This window comes from Pseudopodoces humilis, chromosome 3 (assembly GCF_049639895.1).
Source record: "Pseudopodoces humilis isolate 2021_Gansu_Grassland_sample_001 chromosome 3, ASM4963989v1, whole genome shotgun sequence".
Classification (NCBI taxonomy): domain Eukaryota; kingdom Metazoa; phylum Chordata; class Aves; order Passeriformes; family Paridae; genus Pseudopodoces; species Pseudopodoces humilis.
The window spans coordinates 43936802-43963000 of NC_142202.1; the positions used below are offsets into that span (position 1 = coordinate 43936802).

Sequence of the window (26199 nt, forward strand, 5' to 3'; positions counted from 1 at the left end):
GGATCAGTTATAAGGGAGGCTTTCAAACAGCTTAAATAACACTGAAAAAGGATGGTATAAAGATAATGCTGTCTTTGAAACACAGCAGAGACTCAGTACTGGTTTCCAGGATTCTGTGTGTAAGTTGATGCTGAATCCAACTGGGAGAAGGATGCCACTGATGTGTTACAAAGTCTTTTCATCTACTCCCTACAGCCTCTCCAAAAAAGTTGTGGAAAGCTGACCAACAGAAACATTGCACACAGGTTTCTATGTAGTAGACAGAAGAGGAATAGATTTGCTTTAGTTCTACTTCCTACCAAAAGCAACTGATTTTTTTCCTTAAAAAGGCACATTCTCTACTTTGCAAAAAGTATGACTGAGAAAATAAGAGTCTTAATTAAAATTATTTGTAATTAATATTAATAAATAATATATCTACATAGATTAACATTTTATTTGAGCTATTATTTATCTTCCTGCTTCTGGTTGGCTCAGTTCATTGTAACTGCAATTATAATTTCCTATTCAACAGAAAATAGCAATGGGGGGAAGGGCCTTCAAAGCAGTTCAGAATATAAAGAATCATTTCTCTTTAAAAAGGTTGTCAGAATTCTTCCACCCTGATATATATCCACCTGCATATGCAAGAGTAAGCATAAACATTAGGTTGTGGAATTCAATCAATTTCCTATTCTCAGCAGAGAAGCACTGCTGATTTCCAAATGCCTATGTTTTAACATTATGAGACGCTTTATTAACTTTCAGTCCCTCTGAAATCAGTGTGGTACTGTAAGGTAAAAGTTAATACTATTCTTTACCCCTGTTTTTTACCATTTCTGTTCTGGAGGCACATTGAGACCCATAAAATCAACCAATACTTCAGAAAATTCTAATCTATTATAAATAGGAATCCTTTTTCTCAGCATGCAGCTCTGGGTCTATTTCTTCCCCATCCCCCTCTTATTTTTTGCTTTGACAGAAAGATGCATGAAACAATCAGGGAAAATCACAAGTGCTTTGGGACACTGCAAGACGGATGATGCAGCCTGACTGGGAAAAAGGGAAGGAAATAGAACAGCTCTCACTAATAAAAAAAACCCCAACGAAGCAAAACCAGGCTCCATTAAGGCTTTGTTTAAGCAGCTAAAACATGGACCTTGGGACATGAGACAAGATTTTACCTTTTCAGACAATACTAGAAAAACTCAAATCTTTATACAGCTGTTATGAGGTATAATTTTATTTCATTTTTTTTAAGACCAAGGGTAATATAGACAGTTTATAAAGTAAACTTCGGTGCTGAAATTCAGCTCAGTCAAATAAATCAGGTAATTAATTCTGGATTTTAAAAGACTTCTACAATTATTAGTAACCAAAGCTGTGTTTGTATCTTCTTGAAGGCAATGGGAATTTGCATTGGATTAATCTATAATCCACTACACCTAACAATCAAACCAGCAACACCTTTACTTCTCAACCAGGACCTCTCACTGTGAACTTTTGGGATTAATAGGTGATTTGGGCTTTCCTCCAGTGGCCTCTTACTTTATATTTGATTGTTACCATTCATCCAATGTGATAATTAACTCAGTAATTGAATTTCTTCCTGAATTGCATTATTCTATGCAAACCAAGTACAGTTCCTCCAGCAACTGCCCTAGAGAAAAAGTGACTGTGTTGGACTGTCTTCAGCTAAGTCCTCAGCAATTTAAAGCCAACATCCTGCTTAGTTCCTGAAATATCTATTTCATGCTCTTTTAATCCCCCATTTACATGGACATTGAGATAACTCACTGGTTTGTGTAGCACTGTTCATGCCACTAAAACTATTGCTTCCCTTTTCAAAAAAAAAATAAGTAATTTCCTATCATCTCCTTCCCAAACATACTGCCTGGAAAGATTTTCTTCTCCCACTTTAGTTTTCCAGTTTCCTTAGAAAGAGAGAAAAAAGGCTGAGGGGGATTAGGATAGTCTGGAGAATACAGAGAGTATACTGAGAATCAGGTAAATTGAGGAAAATAAATAAATCATTGCTGTTTTGAGGCTAAATTAATCATTATTTCCAGAAGATCAAAATAAAATTCCAGCTGTTCTACCTGCCTTGCTGCTGCTGAGTTTTACCCCAAAACACAAATTCAAGATTTCCACGATCCCTGCTGTGTAGAAGAGGATCTCTACTTTGAAAGAAAACAAACCAAAGAAAAGCAGTTTCCCTCTGGGAGATGCAGAGATGCCTTTCTAGGGTCAATCCAAAGTTTTTCTTTGTCTGTGTCCAATGAATTTTAATCCAGTCTTCGATGACATCTAACAGGCAAATTTAAAAGGGAGAAACTTTACTGTGCTGCAGCCCTATGATTATTCATGGAAATCTGGAAAAAAAATCTTCAGTATTTTCATGTGAATGCCTAATGCTGCTGGCTCTATAAACAAAGGCTTAGCATTAAAAACACAGGTTAGCAGTTACAATGTGAGGGAGGAGGAAAATGACATGGCAGAATAAGCAGGCACACATCGGTATTTGAAGGACACCAGAGGTAAAAACGATGGTATTAATTGGAAGGGGAAGGATACTGAAGTAGTTTTGAATCAATTTCATCTAAAAGACAGAATTATTTCAGTGTGGTTTTAACAGCCAAGGCTGACAAGCCCCTTCATGTGTGACCCTGCCCAGGTTTTCTGGGTGGCTGCATGAAAGAATCAAGTTGGGTTTAACTCACATGAAAAAAGAGGGATCTCTTAAAAATGAAAGCAATTTCTCCTTCCTGATCACTCACTCCTACTTTTATTTTTTATGCTTTCTTCCTCCTCTCCTTCCCTGACTGGGCCATTGTTTCATCTAACAACAATAAAAAGTGGCTTTGATTGCATACTAGAAAACTGGGGGAGGGCTAAGCTATAAAAAGTCCCAGTTATTAAAAGACAGCACTGTTGAAGCATCCTTTTAAAACATAGAAAGGTCTTATTATCAATAATGCTTCCTGTTCTTAGAGTCTCTTTACTTCCTTAAAAAGGTTTTTATACCTGATTTTGAGGCTTCTTAGGTTTGTTTGGGTTTCTTTGTGGTTTGTTTTTTTAATGTTTTGGAGGTTTGGGGTTGGGTTTTTTGTTGCAGATTTTGTTTAAGCGGGTGTTAAAACCACAGTCATCTGCTGAGATGACTCAGCATGTTTGTTTGGCATATTCCAACACCTGCCTGGAAGTTTCTGTACTTCTGCAGCAAGGGGGATGAAAATGTGAGGTGTGAACACAAGAACAAAAGCTGAGTGCCCAGACATAGGCTAGACAGCCCACCTAAGTGCCCTGACATTCAAAGATTTAGCTGGGGAATTCACCTCTTACTTGTAAGCCAGGTGATTTAAACATCTGTGTACTTTAAAATATTCGCTAATGCTTTACTAAAATGTCATCACTGTTCCTGATTTTGTCTTATTTTTTCCCCCTTGTCAAAGTACGCTTTTTCTTTTAAAAGACATTTAATTATTGCCTTCAGATTATTTTTTTACTACGCAATAGAAGAAGCTTTATAAGTGGAAAGATTATGCAACTGCACAGAGATTTTTTTGTGTGCACTCTTGAGGATGTAAAAAAGGTCAGGATCCCGATGTTCCTCTAAGAATGAGGCTTCACACAGGACTCTGCTTCACTGCTGGACCTCATTGCTGCAGTTGAAAGAAATGCTTTTAATTTAAAAGCAACTGTGTTAATGACATTACACAAAACCAGGTATCTGGAACAGTACATATGAGTGTTATTCTTCTGTTGTTCCCATCATGAGCCAACACAAACATTACAGGAAAGGTACTACCCAGCGCCCAGCCCTGGGCAAAGAGCTCCTCAGGACTGATTCACCTGGGCTCTGCACTGATGGACCTATGAGTGAAGCAGCAAAAGCCTGAGGAACTGCAAGGAGAGTAGAAATATCCTGATGTTTTCACCAGAGAGAGTGAGAACAGACAGGGGAAAAAAAACAAAAACCAAAACAAATGTTGGGAACTGCTTCAGCAAATGAGGCCAAGATGTTTTTCTCCTCTACTCCACACAAAGAGAGAAACATTGTTTATACATCATAAAAGGAAGAAAGGATAACAAGGCATTTCAGAATTCATTCTTGATATTCTTTACTGGTGATAACAAAGTGTTTTCATGCTTTTTCAGTGTGCAATATTAAAATAGTATATATTTAAGATATTTCCTCAATTTTGGACTCAATGTGGCTGCTTAATAATAAAATTAGAAGGTAGAGATGGCAAGAAAGTATGAGGAAACACAAGACTAAGACAAAGACCTGTCTTCCAAAGAAAGCCTGTATCAGAAATACTTGTTTAGTTTACCACAGGGTTTTCTATATTTCTCACTAAAAGATGAAAGGAGGCAAAAGAGAAGCTAACCAAGCCATTCCAGTGCTGCAAATGTGCAAATGCAGCATTAGCGACACTACACTGAAGAACAAGAAAAATCTTACTGGTAATGTGCAGTTGTACAAAATCTAATCTAAAAGAGGGATAACTTTGAATACCTCTGGTTGGTTTTTTTTAACTGCAAGGACTGTTGGGAATGTTATTAATTTACAGCATTCGTCTTGGTATCCTCTACAGTACTCTTCAGACTGAAAACATCTCTGATATTTTGAGAGCAAACACTGCTAGTCAAAGGACTTTGGAAAAAAAAAAAAAACTACTAGCTTTCATCCAGGATTTACCTAGTCCCAACCAGCACAAACTTCAGTTCACTGAGGCAATTCTCAGTGACAATGGTGACACAATTCTGCGTTTTGCACTATCTCAGAAAGAAATGATGGTTTACATTTTGCTCTTATAAGCACCAAGGCAAGCTGGGTCCAGCACATACCTTTGTATATCAGGAGACAACCAAGACCCAAGCATGCTATAGCATGAACTGTTCCCTGCTGCTACCTGTGCACAACATGTCTTATCACCTCTGTTAGAATGGTTACACTTGCTGAACATCTCCTCCTGGATCTCAGGTTTACCAGTTTCCACATTTTGACAAAAGTGGCTTGAATAAGCATTTCCTTGAATGCAAGGTTCAGGTTTAGTACTCCAAGCCTCAGGTTGCCCCTAAATGTTTGATTCAGTTAAATCCAACACAGGATATGATCTGCATTTTCCAAGTGAACGGATGAACACTTGCTGAGAACACTTATTCTTATGGAAATTCAGACAACTCATTTCATGGGGTTTCCGATATTCAACATGACAGAAATTTTATGAGTTAACTTGATCTCATTAGATTTACATAATTTGGAAGCTGATGATTAGATGAACAGCATTATAAATCTTCAGTGCAACTGTTTATCCACATGTGCCTTTAAAACTTTACATGTGCCCTATTTCTGATGGGAGTCCCTTATTTTCTATGTTGCTGCCTTCCTTTCCAAATATATATTTAAAAGCCCTTTCATCTATCATGGTCATGATTTCTTCTCCTTTGTAGTTCTGAGTTCCTGCTTGCCCATGTCTGTTGGGTTACCCACTCAGATATTTCATTGCATGCCTTTTCCTTTCTGCCCACCCACCCCTTTCCCTTTCCATTTATGCCACTTACTGTTTTGATCTCTACTTGTGCTCCTCCTGATCTCAGCATGCATTCCCTTTCTGATGTCTCCCTTCTGTCTTTACTCTGTCCTCTTAGAATGATTCAGTGAATTGGAGTTGTGAATGCATCTTTAACTCGGCAGGGAACTACAGAGCACTGAATCAGAATACATTCCCAATTAATTATCACACATATGGCTCCTATTCAATTAGCCTCAATTTGTTTTATTGACTGCCAGGGGTAAAAATTTGAGAAGAGATGCTACCAGTTAAAGAGATACTGCCAAACAGTTAAACTACATCTTTGAATTTTATATAGCCTCCCTCGAGCGTAAAACTCCAGGCAACTCAGAAAACACTATTTTTTAATAGCAAACCTACCTGATTAAAGGTGCCTGGTTTTCCTTGCCCATCTTGTCTCACGTTTTCCCAGTTCAGTGTGACTGCACACATGGAGTCACACGATGAGGTGAGGATGGGGTTGGAGAGGAGGTGTGCACAGGTCTGTGCTACAGCAGGTAGACAAAGGGGCACACATGGTCACTTGCTCTAGAGGAGATCACAGCTCAAGACTCTAAAGGGAAGGTAGTTTCTAGCAAGGTTTCTTTTAGCCTGGGCTGTACCTGAAGCAACACCGCCACACCTGAATGTTGTGGCTTGGTCACTCTGCAAAGCTCTACATGGCAAGGAATCAAAGACTCCCAAACCAGACAAGAGTTGCAGGTACGAGCCCCTGGGAAGTACTGGTGATGTGCAAGATGGAGAGTGGTTACACACTACAGCAGGGAGCAGACAGGGAAGGGTCTTGAGAAGACAGTCAGATAAACAAGTCTAATGAGTAACATGTAATTTCAGAGAGCTCATGAAGAACGAAGGCTGAAGTACACACAGAGATGTTCTTTGTTCTTCAAACATTTTGGTTTTCTCTATTCTCTCCCTCAGTGCCAGATCCATGGCCACAAATAGCCCTGGAGAACAGGGCAAAGACCAGTTTATAATCATTGTTTAAAGAGAGGAGCATGTTTTTCATGCAAAATCACCTCTATTGGGAAATCTGCCAATCTTAAGAGAAATTAAGGAAAAATGGCAGCAGCTTGCTAATATTTCAGCGTTTTCATGGCTGCCAGCCAGGGAACTGCCACCTACAACGGCATCAATGCCATACTCAAGGATACCAAGTCAGGCCTAAGCATCCCTCAGTACAGGCTGTAGTCTACCAGTACAGGCTGGATTCTCACAGATCTAAGCACCTTTGAAATTTCCAGAAAGACTCTCACCAAATTCTACATGCTTTGTAAGTAAGATTGGCAAGCCCTTTTGATTTGGAGGCAAACCCCCAAAAATTAAGGCAAAAACCCGTTCATTCATTGGTCCTATTTATTTTGACTTGTAAGTCCCATGTGCTAATAAGCACCCATTTCAGGTTCATCTGCACACTGATACTTATCTATACTATTTATACTATTTTGAAGAGTTCTAAATCAACTCAACTCTCAGTAAAAGCCTGGAGGAGCCCTGAGGCCAACTCAGTGAAGACCTCTCTTAGAAGAACCACAGTCACCAAAGGGATCAACATTCATCAATAAGCAATTGATGTGAACAAAGGCACTAGAACCTCAGTTCATTTTAGAGCAAACAGAAATACAGTGCTTCTTTCTGGTCAGTTCATAAAAACAGTATAGAAATAAAGGCAGCCAGAGAGAAAAATTTGCAGAGACATCAGTTTGGAAGAAACTAAAATAATAGCAATGAACAGTAAAACTACAGGCTACAATGCGGCTTTCAGACCAGGTAGCTGGAAAGTTTGAAGCCTAAGTAGGTTCGAACCCTAAGTAGGCCAGTGACAGTAGTTAGAACATAACATATGAGATAATATTTGATGAAATAAGGCAAACACTATCTCCTGTCAATTAGGGGAAAAAAGGGAAATAATGCTGAAGTTATGCTATTCACTATAAATCAAAGTCCAAGCCATTACTAACTATAAACATCTGCTGCAGTTGTTTTTCTGGAAACATCACTACTAAGGAGGTCTAAAAACATGTGAAAAAATCAAACAACACGACAAGAAAAAGACTAAGAAAAAAAGAAATCCAGTCCTAAAAGGAACAGCTTGAAAGGTCTGAGTATGCAGATCCCAAACAAGGCCCGTGGACAGTTACGGGTGAATGACATTTTGTGTTTGGAGCAGGGGTTTTAACAGCTGTAACAGATGAGCAGGCTCACAGTGAAACCAGAGTCACCAGAGTGTGTTAAAAATAAGCATTTGGAAGTGGAAGGCCTGTTATTTTATGGGGAAAGAGGGAGGGAGCAGACAGGTACTTTTCACAGCTCCTTTTCCCACACATGTGCATAACGTGGGGTCAACCAGAATTACGTGTATACTGGGAAAACTCTTCCCATTCCACCTGCAGGCTGTCTGCGATGGGTAGGTTAAGTGAGCTGGCAGGAAAAAAGAAGAAAAAGCCATCTGCATTACATCTGAGGCAGGGCAGGTTTTCCTTGCCCTCCATTCCCAGCTGTATTAACCCTACAGGTGGTTATTTTCCAGACCACAATGACTGGAACAATAACCCAGTGATATACTTTTTAAAAAGACAGAGCAAAGAAAGGCTTGCTCACATAGTCCCAAACATAGAGAGGCATCCTGTAATGCCAGACTGAGATAACTGGCAATTTAATCACAGCCTCTTTAGAGACACCTAATTAATTCAGTTACACCACACTGTAATTCATTCAAGGCGTTTCAAAGCAAATGCAAGCTGTGCTTTACCCAAAAATAGGCACTGAACCAGAAGAATAGAAACAGGAAGGTGCAGGAAAGACAAGCAGCTTGTAAACAGTGAAATCTCCAGATTCCTGGTGGCAGTTTGCTGTTTGTGGGGACAAGTCACAGCTGCAGCAGAGAACAAACATGCTGTTCCACGTGATCTACCTCTTAGACCCACTGGGGAATAAAAGTAAACTTTCTATTCTGTTCTGTCATTGTCATATCCAAGATACAAAGGAAGATAAGAGGAAGGGAGGAGAAAGACAGAGTCAGGCTGCAGCGTAACAAAGTAGTCAAAAAAAAATCCTAAAAGCTAAGGAATTGAACAATAGCATTTGGACAAACACTTCATGCTAAGCGCCTATACATTAAACAAGATTTATTGCTATTTCCTTTTCTCTCTCTGACATCTACAGCCTAATCATTCCAACAGCTGTGAAAATAGGGACGAAAAGAACTGTCTTCAAACTGGGAAGCAGGACCCAGGCCAATGGCTGGACAAAACCAGTGTCACAGCAAACTTTCCTTTGTAAAAACACAAACCCAAAAATAACAGAGAGAGAGAGGAAGAAAAATTCTCATAGTTGAACTCCCACAAGGTAACCAGCTCATGAGCAGCAGCCCAGCTTCTCATTTTACACCCCTCTCTTTTCAACAAAAAAGGCACCAAAAGCTGCAAAACTGTGATTGCAAGAGTTCTTCTTTCTCCTTCACCTTCCTTAATGCCTTATTTTTTCTTCTTAGTCACCCTTCCTTTTCCTCTCTGAAGGATCCCTGACCTCAGTGATGTATTGGTGTGGTAGACTCTGCCTGCAGTGAGTACCAAAGAGCATACTAAAAACAAACAGCATCTGCAGATTGCAGGGAAGAACACCCATGCTCTGCACACACCACAAGAGCCCAAACAGGCACAGCATGAGTCCTGAATTTTGAAGAGCCTGTTAGGAATTTCACAGTTTGCTTACTATCAAAACGAATCCCATTTGCTTTTTTTACCCACTTGAGTCCTTCAGCTCCTTGAAAAACAAACAAGGCACCATTTTAATTCTCCGAGACCTTCAGCCGCAGCTTGCATCATCTAGAATGGAAGAAGCTCAGCCAGAGAAACCAGAGGATTCAAACTCCTCTTTAGCCAGCAGAAAAAGTGGACTAAAAGAAACACAAGATTCATGTGTGTGCACATGGAAAACACCAGGTAGGGACAACCAAACCACCACTTTAAGGAACAGAGGGATCAGTTGCTCAGCACTCAGACTACTGGCTTAGTAGCCCTCTTCTATTAATGAACATGGTACTCTGTACTTAATAAAGTTCAGAGTTTCAACTTTGGATTCACTCTACCAAAAATGAACTGGATTTTTTTTTTTCCTCCTCTAATTTCAGGCTGTTGGCCCAAACGAGATGCAAAAAATAAATCTTCCTTAAGTGAGACAACAATGAAGTTTGCTTGACAACCAGAGAAGTGTGCAAATACTGATTATAATCAGTATAGAAATGACAATCTAAGAAAGCAATCTAATTTATGACTTGAAAGAAAAATAATTTTGATACATAAAACTGCTTGTCAAAATTTTTTTCAGTTATTCAATTAAGAGATTAAATTATTTTTAAAAAAATAACCCTGTAACTGACAATATCTAACTTCATGTAAATGTAAACAAATAACTTGTAGCTAATGTGTGATAATTTAACATAGTCATCAATACAGCAAGGAAGTGTTTGAAAACGAGTATGTGAAACAGGCAGAAAAAAAAGCCATATAAAGTATATTGAAGATAGCTTTCCCCTGGACAAATTTCCTATCAATAAGCTGTGAGTATGGAAATAGCAAAAAAAAAAACTCCACAAGCTTCTGCTTTGTATGAACTCATCTCAGACAACACTGCAGTGAACCTGTGACTTTCCACGAATACCCTGAGCTGAACTTGGGGAAACTGTCAATGCACTCCAGAACAGAAATCTGTACAGAAACTTCCCCATCTGTCTGTTCTGTTTTGTCTTATATAACCTTTAAACTTCTGGCTGTAAGGAACTGTAGCCCAAAGAGAGGCAGATGTGCAGAGCCAGAACAACTTTCCATTCCAGCTAAAGTTCCTGATCCTATCTTACTCCACAGCTCAAAAAGAAAGCAATTATGCTATCCCTTTGAATTTTTACATGTTGGAAGGTCAAAATTCAAAGCAGTAAGGCAAGGCCCATTCAGTTCATTCAATTATTTGAAGTATTTTTTAGAAAACTTCCTTATTCTTAATACAAATTACTCCCCTTCGTTGCCTTTTTCTGTCTTTTTACAGTATGCTTTTAATAAACCAGGAGTTTTTCTGTCCAGCTCTCACTCATTCTGGTTAGTTCCTCATGTGACATGGAAGTCAGGCAAAGGAGAATCAGAAGTACTAGAGACAAAATGAATACAAATTTAGGAGGACTCATTCCATGTACATATTCTGAGATGCCACAGGTTCAGGCAAAGACTTATTTCACTTTGATGAGAACCTGAACCTTCTACAAGGCTGTTTTCTACTTCTGAAAGGTTTTTGAGAGGCAAGGTTGTGGTTTTTGTTTTAAGTGAGGTCATAGATGATATACTAGAATTTCTAACAAGCAACAAAGCACATTTTTTACAAAGAATAACATAAGCCTTCTGGTTGAAGACAAAGTTGCAGTTGCTGCTTATTTTGAAATGACAAGCAGTGGTGAATTAAAGCATTAAAAGGGTTTGGCTTTTTCCACTTGAGGTTTTACAATTTATGGATAAAATAATTACCTTGCTTTGCAAAACTATTAGCATCAAGTTCTTCACTTCCCTTAGCAGGAATCACAGATGGTCACTACTGATGAAAACAAGTCACTCATACATCCTTGTTAAAGTATTAAGTATCAACCATTTTTGATACTTCCTGTGAATATCACCTGTTCATTTTGTATCAAAAGATTCGACAAACCAAAGGAAAATATAAATTACTCCCTCTATTTCCACTGACAATAACCTGAAGACTTGACACTAACTGAACTATATGGCAGTGATGTGCCTTCAACAGAGGTTGGTTCTCTAACTGGTACCTAGAAAAGGAACCGCATGCCTTCAAAATGCTCTGGTTGAAATAAAATGTAGCAGATGTTAAAATCCGCACTTCCTACTTCAAAGTTTCTGTCCAAAAATGTATAGCTGTCTGTGGGATTAGTGGTAGTTTTCTGCCTCTCCATAACTGCCCTCCACTTCCCTCCCTTGAAAGAACAAAACTGTTGACCCAGTAAAAAAGATGTGAGAATTTTGTTAAGACCTAGTCCCAGTGTACAAAACTGAGCTCCCCTCAAAGGTTTCCACAAATCTCATCACATTCTGAAATGAATACAAAGCCTCTTTATACAACTCAGCTTCGTCTGACTGATTTCTTTATAGATGAGTACATATTCACCCACTGACACAAGTCAAAATGCAATAAAATAAAACTCTTCAAACTAAGACACACCAGCATCACTAACACATTGAGATGTGGTAAGGGTACAGCCCTCCTCACTGGTGAGACCCAGCCCTGACTTGGCCAATGCAATTTTCCCTTTGTGCCTCGTATCACAGTTCTGCAGCTGCAGAGTTACCTGCTGCATCCCACAGGGTAGCATTTAATCAGCCTAGTTAGTATAAAATGTATTTATGAAGTCTGACTGCTAGTGCCAAAGGCTTCACACATTTAGTTGCTAGCTCTAGCTAGCAAGACAAAAAAGGCTGACCATGGGAGTTTTACTGCTATTTTCTTTTTCACAGCTTTGTTACTGTGTGTCTGTACAGCAAATGCAACATGACGCCTCATCTGTAACACACTGATAATTGCTTAAATACATTTTCAGAAACAGCCAAATAACTACAAAAGAGTAGAACACCAGAAACAAGACTGAAAGATTAACCTTTCATGCCCTAATTTAAGGATTACCTTTGGAAACAAAAATACCACCAGAAATGAAACTAGTGAGAGCAAAACTTTTACAAATCACAAGGGTAGAAATTTTTAAATAGTCTTACTTGTAGTTTTTCTCCCAGAACTTGATTGGTCGTGCATATGATGCGATGAAGATGACACTACCCAGAAATGGACTCAGTGGTGTAGAAAAGACTGAAGTGGCCAGAGTTTGAAAAAAAAGCATAGCAGAGTCTGAAAATTGCAAGTTAAGGTAACACGGAAAGGGAGGAAGGCAGGCAGTGCTAAATATCACCCATTACCAGCATGTAAGAGCACGTGGCTCTTCAATGCTACAGTTTTAATATTGGGGTGACCCCGTCTAATCTCTGCCCAATGATAGATCCTAAGCATAGGCAGTGCAGTAAGTGACCTTTTCCAGCTACCTAAGGTACCTTCTGTAACACAAAAGTGCCTTTCCAGTGTCTGACACAGAGTTTAAAACACACACAAGGAGAAAAACCAATCTCGGAAATTATTTGTTCTCCATACTGGAGTCTTGCTTTCACTGTCTCCAGTGTTCCATTCTGTGCATTTCTGCTTGTTTTGGAATGACCTGGTATGTGGAGAAATTGTGCCTCTATACTCCAATCTGCTGGTTCAAAGTCATGCTTTCACATTGATTCTTACTGAGAATTTACTATTCCATGCTGACTGAAAGCTAAAAAATGCTCAGCATTTCCCACTTTCTGAAATACATAAGAAATGAGAAGGTGAGGACAGGGGAATAGTAAGTATCACACATAAACATCATAATGAATGCCTGAATCCATAGTTTACTTTAAATGTAAAGTCATGTTTCAGGCTGCTGGAAAGCAAGTTAGAAGATGGATAAAGATACTTAAAAACATGCAAGTTATAAAGAACATAATTAAATAAATGTCAGCAAATAAAATGTTAGGCCTAAATTCTTCATTAAATCACACCACATCCATGAAATTTAAAGAAAAATACTTTCAAACTGGCATAAGAGACCACTTGTCATTCCTTTACACCTCTCTTGGGAGGTAGGTGCAAAGTAAAGAAGCCATGAACTAAAGGAACCACTATCAGTGGACAATGATCAAGCACATCTCAAACTAAATTTCAGGTAAAATCACCCAATAACCAGTGTTTTAGCTTACCCTATTATAGCAATATACTTACTGTATGTGTGTCTCACAATCCCTGAGACTTCACAAAAAGCCCTTTTTAACAAAAGTAGCATCATTCTTCGTACAGTATTTCCATAAAACTGCCAGCTAGCCATGCTTTCAAAGCCATTTGCAAAATCTAGAAACAAATATTTGCCAAAAGATACCTTTCAAATCTCTAAACCTTACTGAAAGACAGTGGCCTGGAACGGTGTCTTAGTGCATTAGAGAGATTGAAAAAATGAGTTGCCCTTACAGTCTGGAGTTTAAAAAAGTGACAGAGAGCACAGAGCAGAAAGCAAGTGCATCAAAAAAGTTAAACTGTCACATTACAGTGCAGTCATAACCAAGCACTGGCTGTGAGAGATGAACAAGTATTTACAAGTGTCAGATAAGGGAAGGAGGCATGGGAGCTGAAGAGAGGAAAAGAGAACGAAGAGGACAGATAAGGGCAGCAAACCAAGTTTCTAAAGTTGGTACTAATATAATGATTGATTTAAAAATTGCCACCATCATGAGCCAAGACATTTCACACACCACTGTGAACTGTTTGTGTCTTAGACATAATCAGTGGCAACGGGGGGCTTCTTTCACAAAAGACATAATGCTCTGCTAAATGGACAGGAGACATTACCAATTTGATTTGTGAAAAGTGATTTTAACTGCTTCATATCTGCAAGCTTGTCATGAGAGCAAGTAACAGCATCTGACTCTCATATATTATCTAATGCATGCAGAGGGCAATTATCTGTCACAGAGGTATTTTTATTTGAGGATATCCAATTTGTTTGTATTAGCTCATTATTTATTTACTTTAAATACCAATGTTTTAATTATGTCTAAGAAAAAAAGAAGTGTCAAAAACTTACAGGCATACCTTCCTACACTATGACTCAAGCCAGGTTTCCTGTGTACCATCTTTATTAGGCTACATTGTCTAGAAGCAGAACTTGTTTCTTTGTGAATAATGGATTTTCTTTCTAACATGGCCAAAATCAAATTTTGAGAACAAAAATCCCAAAGCTAAAAACTCTTCAACATTAAATAAAACATTGTCTCTGAGGATTAATCCTTGCAATTTAACAATCTGTTTAAATTCAAACCAACTTCAAAATAAGTAAGTGAGACTGACATTTTGAAAATCTTTCATCCCCTTCTTCTAACACAAAACTTTGCAGTAAGGCCAGCTCAAATCCTCTGTTACTCAAAACCCACATTTTTACTTGCATTTACTAAAGGTCCCTTCCAGGCACACAGTCACTTAGAGGTTGGGAAAACTGACTGTCACAGGGCTCTGTTTTCTGATAGAAAGAACCCTGAAACAACCAAAGCAGAAACTCTCCTGAACAGGATAATCTCAACTACAAACTTTTTTTACCTCCAATTTCATGTGTCCTTTTTAGGTAAAATCGGCCTTTGAACTACAAACTACACTGACTTTCTCAATGGGCTGATACTTGTAAATGAGTAACTTAACTTCCTAACTTAAATGTTAGGAAGTGAAGTTGCAGATCTTTCCTCAAGTCTGAAGCACATTCCTGTTCCTGGTCTCTTAGGATTAAGAGGGACCTTGAAGGGTCAACTAGTCCATCTAGCAGCCACAAGCAGGATCAGCTAAACCTATATGACTCCTGAAAGACATTCAACTAAAATCCTGAAGATTTCTAGTGCTGGAGACTGTACAAGCACCACCAGGCAAAGCTCCACATGTGTTGCCCTTCATGCTGCACTCAAAGGCATTAAAGCATGCTGAGCTACTCATATCACTGAGCTCTGCTGCAAAGTTCACCCAGGCACTTGAAAATTTGAAAATTTACAACCTGTTTGCAGAACTGATTGAAGCAATTAAGAGCCACAAATAATTAACTCTGTAAAGAAATGGCAGGTTTAGTACCTCTGTAAACTGCAACATGCATTCATCATTACTGTTTGCAGGGTTATGATAACAACAAATAAAATTACTGTGCAAAGAGGCAGAGTTATTGCTGTTGTGGGAATATTAACTTCAGCATTTAACCAGTATCTTAATTGCAGCACTGTCTTAGAAGACAGATTTGCATTTACAAAGCATACTATAAATATAAATAATAAAAAGTTGGGTAGATCACTTTAGCAATAATTCTGTAAACAAACAAAACTCTGGTTTAATTACTTTCCATTTTGCAAAATTTAATTGGTAATTTTATCCAGAGCAAAGTTATCACTGAACAAAATATTTGTGACCAAAGAGAAACTTGTTGAAATATAATCTTAGTTCTTAAATGTTTTGCTAAATAAATTCATATACACTTCTCCAACAGAAATGAAAATATTTTTTGTTGTGAAATTCTGGAAGGATTTGCTACAAATAACCTAAAACTCTTAGGACAGATCGCTGCTTTTATAATGCTTTCCTTCTATAAGGAAACAATCTAAAACTTCCCCTCTGGGAGTTATTCTGTGTGCACTTGCCTCTCTCTGAGGCTTCCATTTATTCTTCCCATCTAGAAACATAACCATTGTTACTCAACACTGTTTGCGTTGCACAGCAGAGAACAGACGGAAGAAATCGCTCGAGGGAAAAAAACCCAACCCTGTGGGATGAAAGGACAAAGACTTAAGAGTGTACATCTAATAAAGAGTGCAAAGTAAACTCATCAGTAGGTCTGAACTAAAACCACTGTGTCAACTCTTCTTCCACAACTTTGGTTAGCAGGGGAGGAAGAAATTAAAAGTTAGTAACTGGTAACACCTTAGATGTCAATAAAGTTAAATCTGTTCACTTAAAATGTGCTTTTTTGTTTTTTTTTTTTTTCTGTATTCAATCAAGTTTCTAATTCAATTTGAATTTAAATTGAATAATTTTGTTCTATAAATTCAATATATATTTTTTAACCCTACAGACAGGTCATTTGGAGGTCATTTACTCCCAATATCCACAAACCAGGAGAGAGCCCTGGAACAGGCACCAAAACAGACTGCTTCTGAAGGACTGCTTGGTCCTGATGATCCAATATTTTTTACTCATAAAACAGAGTGGAAAGAATATTTCTCAGCACCCCAATGAAAAATTCACATTACAATGTAAAAACCTAACTGCTTCTGAAATGGAAAACAAAAAAATCAGGACAGTTGCAGCAAAAATTGGCTCACTGAAATGAATTTATATCTGACATACCAACTAGAAACAACTGAGAAAGAAACTAATATTTGAGAGCTCAGTCAGCCATAAGCCCAGCAATATGTCTGTCACAACATTTCTTTCTGGATGCACCAAAACTCAGAGCTGAGGACTGGGGAAGTAAATGATCTGCAGAATGTGGCTGGGTGGGAATAAGCACACCAGCCTGAGTCAGAGTTCAGTTTCCCAGTTTCAGATCCTATGCAGCCAAAATAAGAAAAAAAAGAAAAAAAAAGAAAAAAAAAGAAAAAAAAGAAAAGAAAACAAAAAAAAACCCTATGTTTCTCAGATGTTCCAAAATTTTCAAATTTTAAAGTACGTTACCTAAGAATTTCAAATCTCTTTCAAACACTGTAAATAAATTGCATACATGAAGAGGAACTTAAGAATAAAGACAAACAAATTTATCAAGGATATGAGGTATTGCAAAGAGCTGAGCGAAAACGTGGAACGATGACCCCCAGGCAATCTGCCAGGGAGCAATGTATGTCATGATGAACTGCAACTTCTGCAGTAGGTCCCACAGCTGAAATAAAAAGGAAAAAAAGAAAAACATGGTCACTTTTTAGGCACTGAGATAATTTCAAAACTAGTATTCCAAAGAAACACTTAAAAAATGTTCCCTGGAATAAACATGAGATAAGTTATATTGTATTATTAGCTTTCATAGATATTAAGGTCTTACTTCAGTAAGGCCCCAAAGTATATTCTTCATTCAAAACTCAAACTTGCAATGAGGTACATTTTTGACCACCGTACTGAGGTAGTTCCCAGATTACCTTTCAGAAGTATGTCTGCTCTAATTAGAAAGTGGGAAAACAGATTCTGATATTCACTGACTATATATGACCACAAGTCAGACAGAGGAGAGGAGACTCCAGAAGAAATTGGATACAGTGAACAGAGAAAGTTCAATGTGTGATGTGTGGCTACACACACAGAAATCAGACTTACTTCTCAAGAACACAACATTCTCATTTGTTGACTCAATGGGAGAAGCTATCACAATGTAATCATATGCATGGCATTAATCATTAATTGTAGCTGCATTTTCAATACCACTGTATCATAAAAATGTTGCATAAATATGAGCTTTTATTGTTGTGCAGTACAAACTGAAAAACACAATAATTTACTTTTGCTTCCTGTAAATTATGCTTGGTGCTGCAACTAGCAGTTTCTGATTCAAGAATGACATGTACTTATTCCTGGAATACATTTTTCTCCCCTCATCATTTCTCTTGGCATTAGGCCAAAACAGATCTTATGTCTCATCTACTGCAGAGTGGGTTCCTGACAAACTGTCAGGAGAGATTTGGCCATCAATAGACATTAGTGCTCAACACACACAGAAGTTGACAGTGAAACAGGAGTATATACAGCATTTCATGCTCATATAGCAAATATATGTTGAATTTCTTGGAGTAATATTTTTTTTATCTGAGGTAGTGAAAAGCAAGACTTTGCCAACATCCTGAAAGACATTGAGACTGAATCAACACTTGTACATTAAAATGCTTCCAGGGAATGTTCTCAAGCACTGATATTATGCATATTTTTAAACTGTTAGAAAGGCGTCTGGAAAGGTTCTGGTCTAGCCCAGCTAACACTCTTCCAAACGATCTCCAGGAATCCTTCTGAATGAAAACCCTCCACGGTTCACTTCCAGGTGGCAACTCCATACCTCCACCTTGCATACAGACTGGGAGAGTTCCTTAGCACAGCCACAAGCTTCTCCATGACAGCCAGCCTTGGGGACAGAGCATGGCTCTGGGCACACTGCATGTATGAGTATGCTGACACTCAGAGAGGACACACCTCTGGCCAGCTCCTCTCACCCCTCCTTAAGCCACCACCCTCAAAGTCCCACTTGGCCATCTGTATCCACAGTGGCAATGCACTTACAGGATGTTTCACTGATCTTCTCCACGGACTGTAGTAAATAATTGCATATTAAATGTGAGGGAAGTAAGAATCACTTGTAGCATTGACCTGTTTTGGTCTCTGTGCTACAAAACTATCAGACAGCAGCTGCTAACTTGGTATAACCAGTGCCATGCTAGATCCAGTTAGAACTAATAAATCTTCCAGTTGAGATGCAAGCAGTGATTCACATACTTTCTTTGCTTTGGCGTGACTCAAACTAGGAGCAACACACAAACTATGGATTAAACTTACATTGCACAGATATACTATTTAAAACCACCAAAGCCCTGACAATGCAGAGAACAAACAGAACCAAGCAATCCCTTCAATGCAGAGAGCAGAGTTACCCCTACTTAGTTTGAGAAACTTGTATCATACTAGCTTTGTTTTCTACATGTGATTTGCAGACTGCAGCATTAAAGTAGTCAAGTAAAACTGAACTGAAACTCAAATGAACATTTATTTATTTGAATCTTATTTAGCAGGTTGTGGGGTTGCTTTGTTTTGCTTAATTTTTATTTATCTGAAACATCACAATGAACAGCTGGAAGAAAAATTTTATCTGCAAAAAGATTTAAGTGAAGGGCAGGAAAAAGCTAACGATTTGGATCTGAAACCTCAAAAACTCAAAACTGCAGCTCAACCCTGCAAAGTTCTGCCAGTTACAGATTGAAATCACAGAGCCATAAATCACCCCAGCTGCACTCAAAGCACAGAATTCATCAAAAGGTTTTCAAACCTCAAATAAAATTCAGGTTTTGCACTTTCTAGGAAAGCAAATCCAGGAGGACACCCTTCTGGCTCCTAGTTCCAATACATAACTTTTAGTTGTTCTTTAATATTTACACCTTGCAAAACTTGGCCAATGGAGCCCAAGCTCCCTGTTGAATCTAACAAGTCCTACTGTTCCTGCATTCACCACTGCTTGAACTTGCTGTTGTTTCTTTCAACACTTGCCTCTCAGCTAACACTTCCACAAGACAGGCAAAGGAGCTCATTTCCATTCACAAGAGCATGAAGCAAGAACACTTTAGTGAACCTCTTTTGGTTATTGAAAGCCTTACAACACCACACTTAAAAGCCTGGAAATGTGTGATTTTCAAGCTACTGCTTTCATTAAGAGCTGTCAAGTGCCTCTATTACCTCTTAAATCCCTGCTTCCAGGGCATGTTCTGCAAAATGCCTTCAGGGTAATATGCCATTAGCATTTTACATCTCTAACTATAATTGCTAAAGGTGATGTCATCTACCAACTACAACACTGAGATTAGGAAAGGAGGACTTGGCTTTACATTTTCTCTTTTCCATTTCTCTAGAACAATCTGAGAAACTGTTTCTCCTTATCAGTTTTATTCAATTTGCAATATGGTTCCTCCTATATGTGATAGGGGAACTCACAGAGCTTTTCTCACAGAAAGAAACTGAAGCTTCTAAAAACTGCCTTTATAAATAGGGGAAGCTGAGCTATTCTCTCATTTCAACTACAGCTAGCTGCATTTCAACCTTCAGTAATCCGAAGACATAAGCTAAAGAGGAAAACTTTCATCTTTTTTAAATTGTCAGAAACAATACAGAACAAATTAGAAAGAGAGAGAAAAGGCAAAGCCCATCTGGAGCTGAATCTGTTGAGGAAAGTAAAAGGCAACAGAAAGGACTTCTGCAGGTGTACTGACAGCAACACAAAGACTGGAAAAAAAACCCCATGGACCTGCTGATGGATGGGGCAGGGACCTGGTGACAAAGGGCACAGGGAAGGCAAAGTACTCCTTTGTAAGGCCAAATGCCTTCCTTGCCTTGGTCTTTAGTGGTGATGCTTCAAGTCAGAGGCCCCTGAGATCGGTGAGGAAGCGTGGCGAAATTGAGACACCCGACACAGCAAAGGATCAGTTAAGGGCACATGAAACCAGACCAGAGAAAAACCCACTTCCACGGGACCTCATGGGACACCTCAGCCCTTCTGTGGCTCCGTGAAACACAAATTATCCCCAGTAGAGTTTTGTTTGAATGAGGGAGGGTGAGGTGTAACAATGCTAGAAACAAAGAGGGAACCTTCCCGTCTAAAGTCAAGGCGAAAAAAAATAGTCTCTGATTAATTTTAACTCTTTTTTTATAACCGTTTCCTTATATATATATATATATATATATATATATATATATATATATATATAACCGTTCCTTATATATATATATGTATATATATATATACACAAAAGATTAATTTTTATTTAAGACTCCTGCAGTTTAGAATGATTTATAAAAAAATATTTGTATTAAGCCTTATTAGATCTTCAATGTTTTCTACAGTTCAATAAGCAGAATCTATTTATAATATATAACACTATATTATTTAGGGGGCATAAAAGATCTAATATTCTGAGATACCTTTATGCATGTGACAGTTTTACACAGTAAACCGTTTTTAAAGTCTTTGATAAACACTTTAAATTATCAGCATGTTCAGTAAATTTAAACCAGTACATTCCCACTACCATCAAGTAAAAGTGCAGAACATGCATCCATCTTTCGTGTTTATTTTATGTGGACACACATTTTATCTTAATCATCCTTAAGTCTTCTATGAGTTCTGAAAGCTCTACTGACTTCTGGCACACCAGTGAGTAATAAACAAAGCAAAGGCAAAGATTTATCTTCCCAGGATTTTCTTTAAATCTGGTTATTCTTACTTAACTAAATTTAACTACCATTACAAATGAAGGTAATGGAAATTAGTTAACACACATGAAAAAGAAAAGATTTATGGAGTCTGAAACATCACTAAAATGGTATCTCCTTTTCTCAGTTTGGTAGACTTTAATAAACTAGGCAGAGGTTAACACCTGAATTTATAGGACTCAGTGTGAGATGGAGACTGCAATGCTCTCAGCTTTTGGCAGCCCTTCTATGTCTTTGGCATCTGTTGGGATTCTGTGTGGGCAGACTTCTTGGCAACTCTGGGACTAAATAATGCACAAACATTCACATTTTCTTGCTAAGTTGGAATTTTTCTATGTGTTAAAAAAACTGCGTATGTATATATACACATAAGTTTTAAACAAAAATAACGGTCATACATATATATATAGCTGCATGTTCTGTATACAACACAAACAGAGATAAAAAAATTCAAGTGCAGGAAAAAATTATTTCCCAGTTTGAACAGGTATTTCTTTATATTCCTCTTTAGATCCTGAGAACTTGAGATGATTTGAACTGAGACTCTGAGAGGAGTATTTACTTTTTCATGTTAAGCTAATTCTGATCAAGTGGAAACTCCAGCTTTCAGAATTAAATTCTAATACTTACTGGTATATTTTTATTTTCTTTTTGATACATCAATAAAAATTAATATACATCAAGAGGAAAAAGTTGTAAGTATGTATGTGTTTAAGGATATCAAATTAAACTTGGTGGAATAATTTTACTCTTGTTCATGGATTTGCTTTGCAAATCACTGACATTTGGATTTTTATTTAATACAATTTAAAAAAAACTTCACCTATGAAATCCTGCAAAACAAGATTTACTGGAAATACTAAAGGTTTGTAATGCTTATGTCTTAAGTCATTGTGACATTCTATTGGTGTATTTGGACAGGTGTGTTTGAACCTACAAAAATACTTACCAGGATGTCTTTATCTGCATATGCTTACAGACATTTGAAGCCTTTATACTGTGGGCTTCAAAATCATTGCCTAATGCAATACACACAAGAGGATCAAAATATAATCAGTCCAAGTCTCTGATATCAAACCTTGGAGGAAAGAATATATTCCTCAAACACATGATTCAGCACTTAACACTGACACTGTACAAAACACGCATGTTTTAAGCAGTTTGAGTAGCAACCCTTGAAAGCCTTATGATTGAAGTTAAATGTCAACCAGATGTAATTAAGGATATGGATATGGATTGTGACAATGAGATGACGATAAAACCTAACAGAGCCCTGGGTCTGCTCATGGCAGATGCTGCTTCTTCCTACACTGTCAGCTGATAGCAAGAGCCCAGGGAAGGAACCTGTGGCACTGTAAAAAACAGATTCACATATATCCCAAGGTGGGCAAAAAGGACAAGATCAGAGCTCATCAGCTTAATATGAAGAGGGTCAGACAAGCAAAATAAATCAGTGCAGCTCGGAGTGCACTCATCAGCTGCACTGCTTCAAGCATTCTCAGGAAAGCCTTCATAGGTATGGATTCTGCCAACACTATATCTTCCAAGAAATTTCCTTTTTTAAAGGATTGGGCCCATGAAAAACTCCTGTAGCTGAACAAAGCCAAGTGAAAGGTCCTGCACCTGGGCTGGGGCAATCCCAGGCATAAAAACAGGTTGCTCAGAGAATGCTTAGAGAGCAGCCCTGAGGAGAAGGACCTGGGGGTGCAGGTGGATGAGGCTGGACCTGACCCAGCCATGGGCACTCCCAGCCCAGAGAGCCAAACGTGTCCTGGGCTGCATCCAAAGCAGTGTGGGCAGCAGGGCCAGGGAGGGGATTCTGTCCTGCTCTGCTCTGCTGAGACACCACCTGGAGCACTGCATCCAGCTCTGGGGCCCCCAGAGCTGACATGAACCCACTAGAGTGGGTCCAGAGGATGGTAAAGAAGAAGGTCAGAGGAATGGAGTGTCTCTCCTATGAAGAAAAGACTGAGAAAATTTGGGTTCTTTAGCCTGGCGAAGAAAAGGCTCCAGGAAGACTTCATAGCAGCCTTCCAGTACCTAAAGGAGACCTACAAGAGAGCTGAAAAAAGGGGCTTCTTATAGGGGCCTGAAGTGATAGGAGAAAGGGAAAGGTTTTTAACTAAGAGATTTAGTTAAAGCATTAGGAAGAAATTCTTCACTAGGAGGGTGATGAGGCACTGAATCAGGTTGCCTGGAGAAGCTGTGGATGTCCCATCCATGGAAGTGTTCAAGGTTGGGCTGGATGGGGCTTTAGGCAACAAGGTCTGGTAGGTGTCCCTGCCCATAGTAGAGGAGCTGGAAATCAATGACATTTTAAGTCCCTTCCAACCTAAGCCATTCTATCATTCTGTGGTGAAAGTGGACATAGGAAAAACCACCAAGTTTGCACTGAAGGCTTCTCTCTCAGTGCCTGCATCAACACAGACAGAACAGGACTCTATCAGCACAAATGCACATGAACATAGCCTTCAGTGCATACTGAGCCATACTGACCCAGGGAGTGGGTGTACATCTCCCTGAACCCCCTTGCAATGGACTTGCCCCATCCTAAAGAAAATAAAAAACACCAAAAAAAAAAGGAGAGAGAAAATGTAATTTGGGAATAGTGTAATGAATGAAGTCTGACAAAGGGGTCAGTGACAGAAGGCTGAATGAAAAATCAATTAAACCATTCCTCCAATGCTAAGAGGAAACATTAACTGTGTAGTGCCCAAGAGAGTTAAGGAGTCTATGGAAAATACCACTGGGATTATCCTGTCAAATATCAGATGTAGCCCTGGGTATTTTACTCAGCAGAAAGTGTCTTAAAAGGGTTTATATGCCAGATATCAAAAGTTGAGGAAACAGCTGTGAACCAAGAGGGTACGGATGATTAAGACATTGGATTTCAGTATGCACAAATGGCAAGGAATGGATTAAAATATGAATTAATGACTTAGAGCCAGAAGCTTTGAAGTGAAACATCAGATTTAAAGAAGGATGAAAAATCAGAAGAGGAAAGGAAAAAGAGTGAGGCTTTTGACTTATAAGTAGCACCTAAATCAATGAGACATGCCAACTAACCAAGAGTTTTATTGCCACAAAGGCAATAAAAAGATCCAATAGGTTAATTACTAGACTTCAACAAAGCACCAAGAAGGTCAATGCACTTGGCAGCACTTTCTCATAAAATGAAGGAAAACAAGATGACACACATAATTTCTTTCCTGTCCAAGGGATTGTGTTGCGGATGTTGAAAGTTAAGCCTGATCAGCACAGGTTTGCCAGGTTGTTACAAACTGGCTGTGTTAGCTGGATCTACTTTGACAAAGATCATCCTTCATAAACGTGTGGACTTGGATACTATGCCAGAAAGAAGTATACAGAAAGAGAAATATTCTTATAAAAATGTGGATTCCTTATTAGCTGGAAAATGTATTCTGGGAAAGAAGAAAAAGTATCAAACAGAGAAATTGTATATTTAAGTGATCTCAGCAGGAATAAGAGTACTTAGGCAAATAGATTCAGTGTTAATGAAGGCAAATTTAACAAGCTCTGCATCTTTGATTATTTTGCCTTATGCACGAAGACAAATTCAGAACCCTCAGAAGACTTGATGATAAGAAAATATAAGGTGATTTCGTATTTTTGTATTGCTAATTAGTTCATCCACACACACAAATTAGGAGGCCATTAAACTACCTGACAATAACATAGAAGACAGTGAAAGAGGTAAGAAGTTGTAGGCCTATACATTAGAAGGTTAATGGCACTTGGGTTTATCATACTCATTCAGATCCGTGTGGCAGATGAGTGTGCAAGCTAAGGGTGACTCACTCTTCAGGGCTTAAAGGAAGCTGCACAGATTTGTCAAAAATTCATATTCCGAAGTATAATTCCTCAGTTGTGCTGTAGAGATGAAAGAACTGCTGGTAAGAGCCAGTTTAGCAGCATGCTCCCAGTAGTGAAGAGACTGGCAAGAACCTCCCACTAGGCTTTTGTAGTAGCCAAGAGCATACTACAGTCAGGAGCATCCACAGCCACACTACCATGTTTTTTTACTGTCTTTACTCCTCCAGCTCAACATCAGTTCTGCTTGAGGTTCCAAAAGCAGTTCAGGGAGATATTATGACTCCTTTCCACCAGCAAAATTTAGAGGATGCCTGCGGTACTGGATGAAACGGAAAACCGCATTTTTAACAGAGCATAGCAAAAGAGCTGGGGACAAGTCTTGCCCTGAGCATCCTTGCCTCAGGATGCTCAGCACTCAGCCAGTTCCAAACTGATATCCCTGCTGTTTGAATGATTTGCATTTGCTTCTACTTCACACTTAAATACAGGCTCATTCTTGAGCAGCTACTACAAACATTCTTCAAAAGCACCTCACACATCTGCCACGGCAGGCAGTGCTGGGTACATTACTCCCCTACTTTTTGTTTGTTTTAATCACACTGAAGAAAAACGGACTGGATGAGCTATAACATCACTTAACCATCCATATGCTCTTCCTCTCATTGCTTTTGCACGTGTTAGAGCTTTTCCTCAGTTAGATATTGTGTCAGTAGACAGCAAAAGGATGCAAGAAAGGCTCATCTTTTCATCAGTTCCAAATAAACTATTCAAACCATTTAACATTTCCACTTTTTTTTTTTTTACTCTATTACAAGAAAGAGTCTCAGATTTTTTCCTGATGTTAAAAGTCTAGGGAAAAAAAAATCTCCTAAGCCCTATTAGATACTCCATCTTTGCTCTGCCTGTGAAGAATATATTTTCAGTTTTTTCTGGGTTTCCATTTTCACTTAATATGAACAATCATATTAACCTTTGCACTGACATTATCTCCTAAAACATCCAGGAAGAACAACTGGCTCATTTGAAAAGTTTACATGAAGTCATGTAGACTAAGACTGTCTCGATTATCTAGTTTGACTTCCTGCAGAATATACATCAGAGCACTACACCCACACATTTTGAATGAGCAACCAGATACCTTTAAAAGGCCATCCAGCTTTTTTATGACAACAGGAGTTTTGGACAGAAGAATCCCTTGTAGTCAAGGACACAA

General features: G+C 38.5%; 1 protein-coding gene across 1 annotated transcript in view; it reads right to left on the minus strand.

The window, feature by feature from the left end:
- The window catches only part of PCNX2 (pecanex 2), a 149366-nt gene that overhangs the window by 42190 nt on the left and 80977 nt on the right, over positions 1-26199 (minus strand). The window contains exons 22-23 of the mRNA XM_005518660.3: positions 16969-17079; positions 12326-12453 (exon numbers count right to left, since the gene is read on the minus strand). Of these exons, the coding sequence (XP_005518717.2) occupies positions 12326-12453; positions 16969-17079 (239 nt within the window). The remainder of the gene's footprint in view (positions 1-12325; positions 12454-16968; positions 17080-26199) is intronic.